General features: G+C 45.0%; 5 protein-coding genes across 5 annotated transcripts; 4 read left to right on the plus strand and 1 right to left on the minus strand.

Moving 5' to 3' along the window:
• Positions 1-15: 15 nt before the first annotated feature.
• C8R40DRAFT_812590 (uncharacterized protein) lies at positions 16-2,284 on the plus strand. Its single transcript, XM_046236305.1, has 5 exons — positions 16-623; positions 682-908; positions 966-1,494; positions 1,547-2,121; positions 2,216-2,284. The coding sequence occupies exons 1-4, from the start codon at positions 120-122 to the stop codon at positions 2,021-2,023; spliced, it is 1,737 nt and encodes a 578-aa protein (XP_046079824.1). The 5' UTR covers positions 16-119; the 3' UTR covers positions 2,024-2,121; positions 2,216-2,284.
• An 833-nt stretch (positions 2,285-3,117) lies between these two features.
• On the plus strand, positions 3,118-3,663 carry C8R40DRAFT_1133861 (uncharacterized protein). The gene is made up of 3 exons (XM_046229285.1): positions 3,118-3,407; positions 3,458-3,550; positions 3,614-3,663. Exon 1 carries the CDS (start codon positions 3,184-3,186, stop codon positions 3,385-3,387), a length of 204 nt encoding a protein of 67 aa, XP_046079825.1. The 5' UTR covers positions 3,118-3,183; the 3' UTR covers positions 3,388-3,407; positions 3,458-3,550; positions 3,614-3,663.
• Positions 3,664-4,035: 372 nt separating this feature from the next.
• C8R40DRAFT_1133866 (ClpP/crotonase-like domain-containing protein) lies at positions 4,036-5,659 on the plus strand. The gene is made up of 8 exons (XM_046229286.1): positions 4,036-4,234; positions 4,296-4,352; positions 4,456-4,694; positions 4,745-4,779; positions 4,848-4,915; positions 4,990-5,191; positions 5,256-5,279; positions 5,343-5,659. The coding sequence occupies exons 1-8, from the start codon at positions 4,068-4,070 to the stop codon at positions 5,379-5,381; spliced, it is 831 nt and encodes a 276-aa protein (XP_046079826.1). The 5' UTR covers positions 4,036-4,067; the 3' UTR covers positions 5,382-5,659.
• Positions 5,660-9,356: 3,697 nt separating this feature from the next.
• On the plus strand, positions 9,357-10,333 carry C8R40DRAFT_1133893 (uncharacterized protein). Its single transcript, XM_046229287.1, has 4 exons — positions 9,357-9,379; positions 9,434-9,544; positions 9,605-9,721; positions 9,768-10,333. The coding sequence occupies exons 1-4, from the start codon at positions 9,363-9,365 to the stop codon at positions 9,931-9,933; spliced, it is 411 nt and encodes a 136-aa protein (XP_046079827.1). The 5' UTR covers positions 9,357-9,362; the 3' UTR covers positions 9,934-10,333.
• Positions 10,334-12,753: 2,420 nt separating this feature from the next.
• Positions 12,754-13,915, minus strand: C8R40DRAFT_1074609 (uncharacterized protein; the record flags this gene model as incomplete). Its single annotated transcript, XM_046226734.1, has 8 exons — positions 12,754-12,786; positions 12,841-12,861; positions 12,949-13,060; positions 13,209-13,250; positions 13,413-13,492; positions 13,525-13,541; positions 13,593-13,761; positions 13,886-13,915. 8 exons carry the CDS (start codon positions 13,913-13,915, stop codon positions 12,754-12,756), a joined length of 504 nt encoding a protein of 167 aa, XP_046079828.1.
• Positions 13,916-14,036: the final 121 nt, after the last annotated feature.

The raw sequence follows: 14,036 nt of genomic DNA on the forward strand, positions 1-14,036 counted from the left end.
CACTAAGACTTGTTTTCTTCTGACATTTCTCACAAGGTCCGAACTTGAGAGCCGCATGTGCGTACGATGTAAAGATTTTTAGCTCTCTTCTTCTTACTGAGTGATCAACACAGATCACAATGCAAACGACTTCGGGGAACGACCTCAGCCTCAGGCATCTCCCCGACCTTTCTAACTCCTCCTTTTCCTTCGACATCCCATCAGGATCCAATGAGCTCTTATTAGATAACGACGACGACTTCTTTGGTGTCGCAAACGACAGCTTTGCAACTCCAGCACCCAGTCGAACTATAGATCAACCTCTTGCCACACCGAGGACTTTTGCACGAATCGCCGACACTAGAACTCATACATCAGAGAAAACCGTTTTATCAAATTCCTCCCATCGTAATTTCGCTCGACCTCCTGTTCTACCAGAAAATCCCAAAAAGGCTTCAATCAAACCTGTCGTGGCCCAGAAGCTGGGTCGTATTACCCGAAATGAGGTTCTGTCTACACCTCAAAGAATGCAGAGACTTAGAGTTGAGATCAAGGATCTGGCAGAGACGAGGTATAATTCTCTAGGAACATTTACGACGTCTTCCGATTCCGCTGAGCAAGAATCTCGAAAGCCAAATTTAAGGGTAAGCGAAGTTAATCCACACTGAGCGAATTCCTGAAATCAATCATCTTGCTTGTCAGTCTGTCAAGAGCGGCGAAGATTCGATACCACGCATTCCTATCCCGGCATCGATTGCGCCGCATCCATCTTGTGTTCAGTCGAAGCAGAACCCTCCCGTATCGGTGGACAAGATAACTCGCAGTCCTTCCTTAAATGGGGCCGTTGACACGAGCACCATGTCCACAGACGGTGGCGGATTGGCTGAACGATTAGTAATGTACAGCGAAAATCTTGTCAGACCACACGGGTGAGTCACCTATTTCTCTGCTCTGGGTATGCGATTGATCAATTCTATTCTTATCAGGTTATGCAATTCTGCAGACGATAGTCCTGTCTCTTCGGGTTGTTCAAGTTCTGGTACAAACGATGACAAGCCACTTTGTTCAGAAATAGCAGTGGGCGTGCCTCTGACGCTTTCGCAACTTTCCCCGTCGAAATCCACCGAGCCCTCGCCTATTCCTGAATCACGTTCTAATGTCCCGGTGTCTTCAATAAGACAGTCTTACAAGAGACACGGTTCCCCTTTACCAAACGCTCAACCTGTGAAGAAAGAGAAGACATCCGCCTCCTTTCGCACTATTCCACCGGGAAACCGTTCCATTGTCAGGAAACGTATCCGTTCAAGAAACTCCAGTTCATCTTTTGGCAAAGCCGTGGCCCATACGTCGAGAACTTTACGGGATCCCTTGGTCTCGTCGAAAGGTTCTTCCGGAACTTCCAGCGCAGCTTGCTCGATGGAGCAGGGCCGTGCTTCTGGATCTTCATCTAGAAGCTTAACAAACCCTGGTGGGAGCTCTAAGTCGGCCAGGGAAAGATTTGCAGGCTCTACGCATGTGAGTGTTTGCACAAGTCCCTGACGTATTAGTCATTTCACACTATCTTAAGCAGACGTTGCGAAAACACCCAACTCGTCCTGTTGGATTCGATTTTCGCTCCGACATGCGAATCGAAGTCCATAAGACTAGTGCCAGCGTTCGAGAACACGATGAGGAGCCTCCAAGGAAACGCAAGCTTCATACATCCTATACGGTTCCGGACTTCAAGTCCTCTCACGCTGCTCAGGACGCGCTGTTGACTAGCCTCAAAGGACGAATCAAGCCAGTCGCTCCGCTTCCGGTCGAGATGCACACCGATGTGAGAGCTCGTGAAAGAAGCAAATTCAATGAACATATTCGGGAGAAAGAGATTCAGGCCTCACAGGCGTTGGAAGAGAGAAAACGTCAGCAGGCGGAGGAAGAGGAAAAGGAACTCAAGGAGCAACGGAAGAAAGCTATTCCTAAAGCTCATCCTGTCCCGGATTGGTATAAGGACGCTCCACGACGAAAGGAACCACGGCCCCCAAGGAGCGAAGGAACAAGTTGAGCTTGATCTGTAATTGACCGTATGTCATGAATATATTCTGTGCAAAATATTCCCTTTGTTCGCCTCCTCGTGTTCGGTCTCGTTGACTGCTGTTGAAAGCAAGTAGATTTCTCCTTCCGTAAATCAATGACCTCTATCACAAATCTGACTGCCCATCTCGATACGAAACTTTTTCATGATCGAATTATCAAGCACCTGCGGAACGAATAGAAATTCGGCCAAAATATCCTGCTTCCGCACTGTCCGGTGCCCAATTTTTTGGATCGTTCTTCTGAATTTTCAGTTTGGATGTTCTGGCTTGCTACTTTTCCACATCGACAGCCTAGTGTTAACGGGACGCTGTCGCCTTTGACTTCTCAATAACAATCCACAGTGCATCTACATACCTAGAAGCTCGGGCTTTGAATGCTCTTATCCCCTGGATTACGATGATGACAGGAATAAAAAAACATCATGATGTCAATCCCTCATATTTTATAGTATTGTATTCGGAAGAACAAGACGCTTTCCACTTGAGGAATAGGTGAGTTTTATACATATATCGTAGTTAGCTGTAGATGATATCTAATTCCCTTCAATATATTGTGTACCGTATTCAGATTCGAAGTATACATTTCCTTCTATATGGATAGACCCAATATAATCCCCACCCGTTTCTTTTCCGAAGCAAAGGAAGGATGTATGAATCGGTGAGTTGCGTACCTTGTGAGTAGCTCGATTGGTTCACCGGTTCACACTTCTGGTTCGCTTTTACAACCTTCAAGTCGTGGTCACATCGTGGTGTCCCTATGGCCGAGAGTATGGTTGTTGGCGGTTCCGTGGCAAGTACTGAGCCTTTAACGTGAGGTTTTTTCTTTGTTCAATTTCCGGTGAGCTTACCATATTTAGCTTAGATCCTTTTGTCAAGTATTGGTGACGCATCTGTTTGGATTGACCTTTGAGTCTTGAGTTTGATCTTCGACCCGGTTCGTTAGATCGCCCTTGCGCAGGGCGCCAGCGTAATACTACATAGGTACGACCAACGGATGCCGGAGTGATGCCGCTCAATTTGCTAAAAGGATAAAAGGAGTGGGATCTCTCTTATCCTCTCCATCGCACTCATCGTAACCAGCCCTCATTGATACAGACTTGTGTTTGCTCTACTCCTTAAACCAATAACGATGTGCACACCCACTACTGCCACCGTCGCATCCTCATTTTGCGTTTCCCATCGCGCGCAACTTCCATCAGCGACGGCGAGCACGCTCGCGTCCACTCACTCTTACGAGACAAAGACAATACCCAATAACTACAGCAGACCTCCTCAGTGCGGCCACTGTGGCTGGCGCGGGGATCATGCTCCCAACTGCCCCTTCAGGTCGTGAATGGAATTACCAGGTATTTTCTCTGCGTTGTAGTCATAATGCTTGAGCTAAACGCAAGTTTAGGATTCGCTCTGGTTCTTCTTCTCTTTTTGCTGCTACTTCGAAATTTTGCACTCTGTATATTACGCTTGAGCCTATTGAAGATGTTGTACTTCTAAAGTCGCTATTCGCGGGGAAGGAAGGGGACTGTTTGGAAAATGTTGGCAATTATCTTACTCGAACTTACTATTTTTCCTGTGCTCGTATTTTCCTATATCTCTTGCTGTAACAGCGACACATGCAATTGAAAATCTTCTCAGTAACTCTCATAGACGAATTTACTTACGACGAAGATTAGATCAGACAATAATTCAAAGATGTCATGGAAACGCGTACCATCTGGTCCCGTCACTAGTTAGTCCTGGATAGCCCTGAATCCCATCCGCCTCCGAACTTCGAAACAAGGGCGACAACCCTTGCGGGACTCGGAACTCTGAAGATCAGCTTAGCAGAGGTTAGCTCCGACTGCCCTTTCGAGAGGTCGACTTTGCCTTTGGATAACTTCGCAGATACATACTAACATAGGAACACGGAGAAAGAAGCGAACATTCCACGTGAGCTCCGATCTGGGGTAAAATTTTCACAGGAATGCGGGGACCGGACCGCCAGCTTTTACTGTTTACACCACGACGATAGTAGTGATGTATTCTCCTCCTCCTCATTCTGAGCAGCTCATAGTGTCTTTTCCTGACGAGCATGTCATGCTCCTGACGCTAAACCGGCCTAAATCTCGTAATGCGATGACCCCGCAAATGCAGAGGGACTTGGAGACTGTACTTGACTGGTTCAGCGAGGAGTCTGGGCTCTGGTAGGTCGGGCTATTAGAATCGAGCACACCTTGCTCAGCGCTGAGGAGGTGTCATTGATAGGGTTGCTATAGTGACTGGCGCAGGCAAGCTTTTCTGTGCTGGAGCAGACCTCGTTGAGTACGTGATTTGGTTTCCTTAATCCATTAAAGGCGCTTTGTCTAGATGTCCACCAATTTCCACGGCCCAGCGGAATTGCTCGTAATACTCACTCTTTTCATAGGTGGAATAAAGATCAGCAAAGTGGTAAAATTGAAGAACAAGAGCGATTGACCGCCAATCGCAATGGATTTGGCTCAATCTCCCGCCGTCAACTCATCAAACCTTTGATAGCTGCAGTTAACGGTGGAGCCCACGGTGGCGGAACTGAAATTGTCTTAAACTGTGACCTTGTCGTGGCAGGCGAAGATGCCAAGTTTGCACTCCCGGAGGTTAAGCGAGGAGTAGTTGCTGGTGCAGGAGGTGAGCCAGCATCGCTGATTCAATATCTATGTAGTCTCATTCGTCACTAGGAATTCCCCGTCTTTTTCAAATTGCGGGCCACCATGTATGGTCTTATTGCTGTCGATGTTATCCCAGCAGCCTGAATCAAGTTTTGTATATATATCTTTTAAGATTGCAGCCGAGATGCTTCTGACTGGGAAGACTGTCAGTGCAAGTGAGGCACACAAACGGTTCGGATTGTGAGCGTATAATTTATATGTCAGGCTCTAAGAGTTGCTGAATGCGATGATAATTGTAACTTCATTGGTTACAGTGTCAACAAAGTAGTGCCTTCATCAGAAGTCGTACTAGAAGCTATTCGCGTTGCCCAGTCCATTGTTGCCAATTCACCGGATGCAGTCCAATGCACAAAGCATGCGCTTCTCTTGTCACAGAAGTATAATCCAGAGGAGGCGTTTCTGAAATCAACGTTCAGTGCAGAAAGCAATAGGGTATACAAAGGCGGAAATATCAAAGTTAGTCCGGCGCTTCATCCACTACCATAAGGCCTAATTTACGATTGCTTCCGGTCGTATGTAGGAGGGTCTCAAGGCATTTATTGAAGTCAGTATAATAATTGAGAGCCCAGTTTATTGATTGACAGGCGCCGTTTTCCATTTGTTCCAGAAACGTTCGCCGGCATGGAAAAACCCGTCGAAGTTGTAGGTGCTGTTGGTGCACTCCCCACAATACGTCAAAGATTTTCAGGCTATCCGCCGTAGTCTGCCTATCGGCCAGGAGGCAGAAGGAGGCAGATAGACTGTACGTCGTTCTTCCTGTCACCTCGAGTTGTATTGTGCATACAGATTTCCATATTGTTGATCAGTCGATCTCACTACTCTAATATAATATTTTGATCTAGATAGATGAATTTTAACGCTCTGTTAAAGGGTTCCAAATGGCAAAGATGTACCCAGACAGAGAACAGTCCGATAGGGCTTAATGTGAGTGATTATCCTGAGAGCCTGTGTATGTACGTTCAAAAAAGCCATTTGCGGGAAGTTTGAAGGGAGTCGAGTCTCGACAAAATCTCGAAAACATAAGTTCAAGAAGAAAATGTCAGCCTGCATAGTGTCATAATTTCGACGTGAAGCGAATGTCAATCAAATTCCAAAAGTTACTACGTACATATGTACTTCTACAGAAACTTATTGCATCGGGTCGGTCATTGCAAGTTGTAAGCACATTTTATTTCACACCCCAACTGCGATTCGCAGCCCATACATACTTTACTTCACAAATATGAGTTGACGCAACAAGGTCTTACTAGAACTCGCATCAGTCATCTTGCCGCAGTGGTATCCGGGTAGCAAATCAGCTTGATGAAGAGGGCGCCGTTAGCTCAAAGTTAAGCTATACTGTATGGAGAAACATTCACGGAAAAGGGCGTTTAGCTTTCCAGTGGATCACACAAGCAAGTACGCACCCCTCTCCAGCTGAATGCAATTTATGTATGTAAATAAAGCTGAAAACATCCTACTTGGACACCCCGTGGAATGCTGTCACTGGCTACGTTCAGCTAGGTGTTCTCATTTTTCTTGAATTTCTGTGCTCTATATTCATATTTTGTTATTTTTCTTGTATACAAACGGTTTTGAATTCTTATCATTATGCAACCCCACAAGGGGTTTGGTATACTTCCTGCCCAACGTACGATGATAGGATAACAATCGTTATTACGCAACAACATTACCTTGAGCAATAGAAGTCATCGTTTTGAATCAAGTCAGGATAAAACAGAAAAATACTACGAACCAGGTCATGAGGAGGTCATGGGCTCCTAGGATACATAGTACCATCTACCTCAGGCTGTATGACTTGTAATCTATAGCCTGAACGTTACAATATATGAACTCTGTTTTGCTTCCCAGTGCTGGATCCCAGTGGAATCATGAAATTTATGGTGATGTATACCTACTAAATAGTAGGTAACCGGCTACCAGGTGCATACTATAATGTGACTTCGCCAGAGTTTGGACTCCTTCCCCTAGACAAATCAGACTGACGAAATTATCAATAAACAGGACAGGTAATACGATTCTTTTTTCCATTTTCAAGTTGAGGCTGGCGCTGAACGTTATACGTATCTGATTGCTCGGCGTTGTAAAAAAGGATCGAGGCTAGTCGTGTCACCATTCATATGGTGCTCATATCGAGTTAATATTCTTTGCGGATCCATAGCCTGAGGTTGTTCCTTGGAATACTGCGAAAGCATGACTGAGATGATTTCTGCATGATGCTAGTATATATCGAGGATTCCAGATAGTAGATACATCTGGGTATCCGAAATTGGTATGTTACAGGAATCAGCTTATTTGGGAACTCGTAATCTTTTCCCTTCTGTTTGACGTTCAAGTTGAACGCTCAGCGCAAGTAAATTTTGAAGAGTGTCGCAAAACATATGCTTATACTATCAGAGTACCGAGGACACCGAATGATGGTTGAATAAGTACTAGTTGAAAAAATCCATCTTTGGTGCGCCACATGTTTAAGGCGGAATTGAGCTGAATTGAGCTTGAGTAGCAACGGCTCTGTCATCATGATTAGTCTCAACCCTTCCAACCAGGTTAAAATCTTCATCGAATCTGACTCCGTCATTACATGCTCCCGAGCTTCGCAACTAATCAAGGACTTAAATTACATTCTCCAGCTATGTTCCTTCGGACCAACCACAGTGGCGAGTCATAGCTGAACACTCTATCTACTAACGGCGGCTTACTACTTCTTCAAGGCTACTCAGCGAAGCGGGAGAAGCAAATAGGTTCATGTTTCAGTGCATTCTTTGATCAGTGAATAATACCAGTCGCAAGAGGACGCCAAACGTGAAGCTATCCATCTGACTCTCCCGAGATCAGTAGATTATAGATTGTTGCTGATCTCGAGAAGAATGTTCATTGTTCGAGCATATATACCGCAACCGGGTCCAGCGGATGCCGTTCATCTTTCACCTCTGTTATTAGGATAGGATAGGACTACACTGCCAAGTCAAAGAAAGCGTCCATTATGCAAGTTGAAGAGAAAACTGTTGGTCTAATAATTAATTGGATATCATCTGTCTAGTTTTTCTCATCGATTTACCGTAGTCCACGATACTAGTTAAGGCCGAGATCCGGTCTTAGGACTTCCCAAATCGCAGAATACCGTTGATTGACTACATTCGTTCGCGCTGGGGAGCGGCTCGTACACATCTGCTAGAAAATTTTGGCGACGAGGGTAGGATCCCGCACTTGACTGATTTTTAATTCGTGTGTGAGGGCGTTGGAGATTACTAATTCCGTTTGTCAGTTGGTTCTTGATATAGTCGGCCTTTGTTTCTATCTCAAGATTCCTCTAATGGTCAAGAGCTGTCGAGTGATTGAATTGCGGTTGATTTGCAGCACCTCTTTGGGTACTTCTCAACATGGCAAGCTCAGTGAATACAATCATTCAAAATGTTCCTTCGCGCTCTACTTATAGTATATCCGATATTTTCCAAACACACTGTAAGCTGCGATCAGAAGGGAAAGTAAATTTATTACACGGCATAGTTCAAGAACTCAACGCCGGTTTTAAGAGGGAAAATATCTTCTTTGGCAGCGTGTAATATGTTAATACTAGTACTGTGAGTACATATTCATCTTGAGAATTTGAGGAGTTTTCGGGTTGAGCCTCGAGTCGGAGAAGACCGAACTATATGGCCACCGTCCCTGGGATTCAGTACTGATTTATTTTGAGGCATCTTCGTGTAACTCGCGTGGCGGCTGATTACATTCTCCGAAGGCCCAAAGGGATTCTTCCAAAAGTTCATAGAACACTGGTACAGGTGATTTGCAGCCGGTTATTCGCACTTCTTCTCCGTGTTTCCCTCCTGACGTCGACGGTCGACTGATACGAGTATAAAGCCTCCTAGCGATGACAAATCGTAAGTGGAAATGGGCAACTTGGCTGATGACCTATTGAAGCCTATTGATTGTTTGAGTGATAGACTCAGCTGTACGTTTTGAAGCTTGTTCTTGAAACTTCAATGTTAGTCAGACCATGAGAGGATATTTAACAACGACCATATTTGGTGAAATTATAATTCCTGTATGTAAATTATATAGCCTGATTAAAATATGGAAAAAAGAGCTGTAGCATACTTACAATCTGTTGAGCTGGCATTATCACAATAATCATCTCCAAGCCTCGACCTTGACGCGAGCTACTACTGTAGAGCGTGTTCGAAGTGAGAGGACGGCGAGTCTCTGTTAGGATGTTTACCATATTGAGCAGTAGATCGGTCTTCCGAGGCTGGATTCCACTAGATTCCACTTAATTTGGATTAAGACAAACTTTCTCGTCTACAAAAGTTCTCTGACAGGTCCAGATATGCTTTCTTGTACTTGTCAGAGAGATTAGGACTGCTCAATGTTCTAGTTCCTATGAGTGTGCAAAGCATAAGAGATCTGTTGTCTTTGAACGGAATTCGGGATGGCCATTGGGGAACTTAATTTTAAACCATTATTTTCTCACGTTTCATTATCACGCGATGAGAGCTTTTAAATTTGCACATGTTTGACGTATAAAATTCCCAGCGCCTGTTCAAACTTTTCCAGTCTTCCTCAGGTCTTCCTCCCACCCTTCCTTTTCCTCGCATCATCCTTTCCTCTCGACATAACGACTTTCAAGATGTTTGCCAACGTTCTGTGAGTCTTTATAGCATTTTCCTCTACTCCACAATTTCAGACCTCGCATGTCAGCGTCCTCTTTGCTGGCCTTCCTGTTATCCTCGGTTTGACCCTCGACACACCTACCAACGTAACTTCTGGCCTCGTTTCGAATGTTACTTGGACTGCAACAGACGGCGATCCGTACGTTACTACTTCGCTCATAATTCGTATCGACTGAGCATATTATTTGCCTCTTTTTAGTACGTTCACCCTCGAACTTAACCATCCTTCTTTCAGTAGTTCTCTCGCTCTCGCCAACAATGTCAATCCCACCTCGGGAAGTCCGCTCAGTATCGAATGGCCCATTGTTCCTGCTGAGTACGTTGTCCGGATACCCAGTGCTTCACCTATTGACAAATCGCAGTTCTGACTATACCCTGAGCGCTGTAAACATTTCCAACATCAACTCGGTTTTCTCTTCGTCAGCCTCATTTTCTATCGCACAAGCTCCTACAACAGGTGTCTCTGCCACCGTCAGTACTACATTTACGACCGGTTTGTCATCCAGCGGAGCAAGTGCATCCACGTGAGTCAGCCAGTCAGTCGACTATTTTCTTTGATTTCATATCCTACAGTACTGGTTCCTCTGCTTCTACCACTGGTACTAGCTCCGCTGGAACGACCGGTACGTCAAGCTCTGGTGCTTCCACCACCAGTGCTAGTGGCAGTTTCAATGGTGCTGCTTCCTTCAATTCAGGAAACACAGGAGTATTTGTCGCAGTTCTTAGCTCTATCGTTGGCACTATCTTCTTCCTTTAAGTCTTCTACGAGATGAGATCTCTCTCCATCCATGAACCATCTTACTTTACTTTTGGATTTTATCCGGATATTACTGCCTTTCTCGCAACAATTGTTCCCCTGGGTCGTAGGACTTAATCTTCATCAATAGCTACATGCACATGGACTTCTTGTTGGCATACTTCGTGACCCGTTCTCTTATAAAATTAAATCATTTTTGCACCAATACTTACCTCACGTCTGTCTTTAGTGAATGCTAATGTGTAACCTTATTGCAGCGCCTTGCGTCTGCCTAACCTCGACCACATGAAAGATTGGTGAAACTCACGCATTATCTTCGGTGCATGTACAACAGCTATGCTGGTTGAGTATCAAGTGTAGCATTTCTTGTCCGAACCCAATCTGCAAGTTGAACCCACGGATCAGCTATCCGGGTTTCGTACGGAGGTGAGTCGTTGTGCTCAATTTGGTGATTACACAACGAAAGAACAGTTTTGCTCAGGTCAAGAGATACCGTCTATCTTGTCGGTCGAGTATTATATGGTGGTACTTTGTCCGGAGTAGCGAAGTTGATTTTATTCCGATCTTCGGGTGAGGATGGATGCTCGAGTCTTTGTTCCAGAAATAATGTTCCGAAAATAATCACCCGCTTGCAATAATTTGCACACTCGTTCTCGACAATGACTTTAGAATGTTCACTTTTCTATCGCCGCCCCTTATTCTCCAAGGCATTCAAGATTATCAATATCCCCAACCACGCAAGGTGTTTGCTTCCGAAGTGTACGTCGATATGAACATACGAACAATCGACAATTGCCTACACATCATTGAGCAATGAAGATGGGCGATATTTACATGGATACATGGACCGGAATCGGGTCTTTGCGCTGAATCCTTTTTGAGACTTCACTGAGATTGCGCTCTATTCTGTGGAATTACACTGGTCACTCACACACAATTGTACACTATTGTACATTTGACAAAACATAAATGGCCGCGGGGTCCAATTGATACGGCCTCGGATTTCTTCTGAATTTTCATGCGCTTATCTATGTAGGACATGTAGGACGGAACAGAGGTCGCATGACGTTGTGTACACTTCAATAATCACCGTGCTGCTTCCCTTCCAATGCCATAGTCAGCTCAAATTGATTCTACACAGGGAAAATTGGTACTGAAGGGACACTCTGAAGCCTAGTTGCTTGCTTTCAAATATTCGAATTACAGAGTCTAGGGTGCAGCTGACAATTCTTTCACATTTATCAAGATTCAGAATTGGTGCCTTCATTTGTAGTGAGGGGCAGTATCTGCTATAAGAAACCTGAATTCATCGTCAATTTATTGGACATCCGTATTATTATTAGCACACTGTGTCAAAATGGCTACAGTCTTATATCCGGATATGTTGCAAGAAGTTCCTATGGGGCATCCCTTGAAGCCAGTCTGGTGTGGTCCAAATTCAGTCCAAATGACTGCAAATCTATTTCCAGCTGACAATTTCTGGTTCGTTAGTAGAATTAGCAGCCATAAGGTACTGGGCGACCTGTCGCAAATCGGACAGCGGATGATAAGCATAAGCGACAGTTGTGGACCCTGGTGTGTACATTCACAACATTGATACCTGGGCTCTGGGGATAGGCCACTGGGCACTGCAAGAGATCGAATAAAAGTTACAGTAAGAGTGAATGGTATTGATAAAAAGTGGGTTATGATGGGAAATTTAGAAGGAATTCCCAAGTCAGGCGATAGTTCGAAGAATTCACCGCCGACATAACAACATAACGGTACAACAGAACGTCCGACTCTTGAATGCCAGAAAAAGAAGAAAAAAGACACGAACAGTGCTAACAGAGGTTCGTCTCCGAATGGGAAGGATTGGGCTCCATGGCTCACTGCTCTGCACACCTCCGGCATGGAATCAGAAAGGGTATTTTCCGGCGGATTGTACCATCAAGTACTGGTGGTCTGCTGGTAGTAGTAGTTGGTGCACACATCAAAGGGGTCGGATCGTACCGATAGAATGGACAGAGTTTGGGCACGCCAAACCAGTTCGATTCCATTAGGTTATACAAATAGTGCACTTGGATCTTTACTGTACTTATTCCTTATAACCAACCCCAGAAAGAGAAGGAAGGAGACCCTTCGCATGCGAAAGTCTGTCAATTGGATTTTTGCTTCGGATGAGCTGATTGGTAGCTGTTACTCTAGCTAGATTCAGGTAGACATTCAGAAGGTGCAGTGAGTTATAACAAAGGATGCGTCAACAAACAAACATTCACACTGAACCACAGGGCACAGCAGGCGAAGCAGAGATAGAAACCAAGGATCAGGGTACCAGCAGGTAATGCCGCCGACGAGAAGCTACTGCACCTGAATCAGAAAAGGAACCACATAGATAATGAGAGGGACATTGAAGTTCAAATAGTCGCCGGAAGTCACCGACGGATGGATTCGAGGTATGGAAAATCCAATTTGGCACAATGTAAGTATCAGCGGAAGAATGAGTATTTACTTTCTAGAACGCGTAAGCGCAAGCCCTCAACAGCAATCAGCCGCGATTTCCGCCTACCAAGGACGCTGGAACGTTACGGTTCTTACAGAAGAACCGCCGATTAGTAGGACATTCGTGCATGTGGGCGAGACATCTGTTTCGATTCCAAGTACATGATGGGTGTTGAAAAATTGAATACAGAACATACGTGAGGGATAGGTCGGATATACTGAATCAACAGGGTTTAGAGTAATTCCTGGTTGAGAGTAGAAGACGTCATCAGTAAGACTCGAAGGATAAGCGCTCGAGAACGTACTTCCGAACCATCGAAAACTCCAAAATGCAAACGCTTGAAGTGGTCAATGAATCTAATGTAAATCTTTGAAAGCCGACTGTGCTCGCGCCAAGGATTCACAGGGAGGGGCAGCCTGGCAGGCAAAGTCCTAATACAGTGACGTACTAGATAACTATGCGACCTGAAATGTAGCCATGAACGCCCTTTCATGCCTGTTTCCTGCATGAAAAAAACCCTATCATTGTGGGTGATGTAGAGAAAATAGCATAGAAAGAACGCACCAATTGTCACCCGGCTGGCATATTGCCGCTGCAAATTCTGTCCTGCATTCGGACTACAGGATCCTGCGGAAACGGCACTTAGATTCTTGACGTCCATCCTCGAAGATGGAATCAATCCTGTCAAGCAAGCCAAAGAAAAAGCTCTTCGCACCGGATGAAATAGGTCCGAACTTCTCATCGTTTGAATAAAGACGATGAACAAACCTTGATGAATCCTTGACAGACGAATTCCATATCTTCGCAGGACGTTTTAATTTCCGACGCAGGCTGGGATCCGAACGATGCTGTATAAGCTATAGTCAAATATGTGCAGGACAAACAACATATCTAACTCTAGATAGAAAATTTCAGCGTGCTAAATTCAACAGAGAGGAGCAGGCATACCATTTTCGGGAGCGGCGTTGGGCAAGAATCTGATTGACTTGACCCGAGGACTGAATTCAGAAGGTTTGGCCTCCGTGAACGGAGATTGTTCAGGTCGAACGACGAAAAACTTGCTTGGGCTTTTTTTCAAGTACAGATAGGGAATCGGCCCTGACGTATAGCAGATGATCTGCACGAGTGAACGAGTTATTCAAATTAGAGATGGACCTGTGTTAGTGCCCTTGGGAAGGTGGCAGAATACAGCTGTGTTGACAGGAATTGGATCAAAAAGCACCGAGGAGGGTACGAATTACCGGAGGGAGGAAGAGGGCCTGAAGGAGCATAAAAATAGAGTAGACGAATGAGATAGGAGAACACCGACCAGAAATAGATCGACCGCTAGTAGGTCCATTAAAAGGGATACATAGTCCTTGTGCCAATTACGAAGAAGGAGAGTCTGACCGG

The sequence above is a fragment of the Lentinula edodes genome (assembly GCF_021015755.1).
Source record: "Lentinula edodes strain Le(Bin) 0899 ss11 chromosome Unknown C8R40scaffold_64, whole genome shotgun sequence".
NCBI lineage: Eukaryota > Fungi > Basidiomycota > Agaricomycetes > Agaricales > Omphalotaceae > Lentinula > Lentinula edodes.

What these genes read in the sequence shown, in the direction of transcription:
- C8R40DRAFT_812590 (XM_046236305.1), top strand. Translation starts at nt 120, where the DNA reads ATGCAAACGACTTCGGGGAACGACCTCAGCCTCAGGCATCTCCCCGAC. An exon ending in CTCGAAAGCCAAATTTAAGG is followed by an intron (nt 624 to 681) that starts GTAAGCGAAGTT and finishes CTTGCTTGTCAG; the next exon opens with TCTGTCAAGAGCGGCGAAGA. An exon ending in GATTTGCAGGCTCTACGCAT is followed by an intron (nt 1,495 to 1,546) that starts GTGAGTGTTTGC and finishes CACTATCTTAAG; the next exon opens with CAGACGTTGCGAAAACACCC.
- C8R40DRAFT_1133861 (XM_046229285.1), top strand. Translation starts at nt 3,184, where the DNA reads ATGTGCACACCCACTACTGCCACCGTCGCATCCTCATTTTGCGTTTCC.
- C8R40DRAFT_1133866 (XM_046229286.1), top strand. Translation starts at nt 4,068, where the DNA reads ATGTATTCTCCTCCTCCTCATTCTGAGCAGCTCATAGTGTCTTTTCCT. An exon ending in AGCGAGGAGTCTGGGCTCTG is followed by an intron (nt 4,235 to 4,295) that starts GTAGGTCGGGCT and finishes TGTCATTGATAG; the next exon opens with GGTTGCTATAGTGACTGGCG. An exon ending in GCTGGAGCAGACCTCGTTGA is followed by an intron (nt 4,353 to 4,455) that starts GTACGTGATTTG and finishes CTCTTTTCATAG; the next exon opens with GTGGAATAAAGATCAGCAAA.
- C8R40DRAFT_1133893 (XM_046229287.1), top strand. An exon ending in ACTGCAACAGACGGCGATCC is followed by an intron (nt 9,545 to 9,604) that starts GTACGTTACTAC and finishes GCCTCTTTTTAG; the next exon opens with TACGTTCACCCTCGAACTTA. An exon ending in TGGCCCATTGTTCCTGCTGA is followed by an intron (nt 9,722 to 9,767) that starts GTACGTTGTCCG and finishes GACAAATCGCAG; the next exon opens with TTCTGACTATACCCTGAGCG.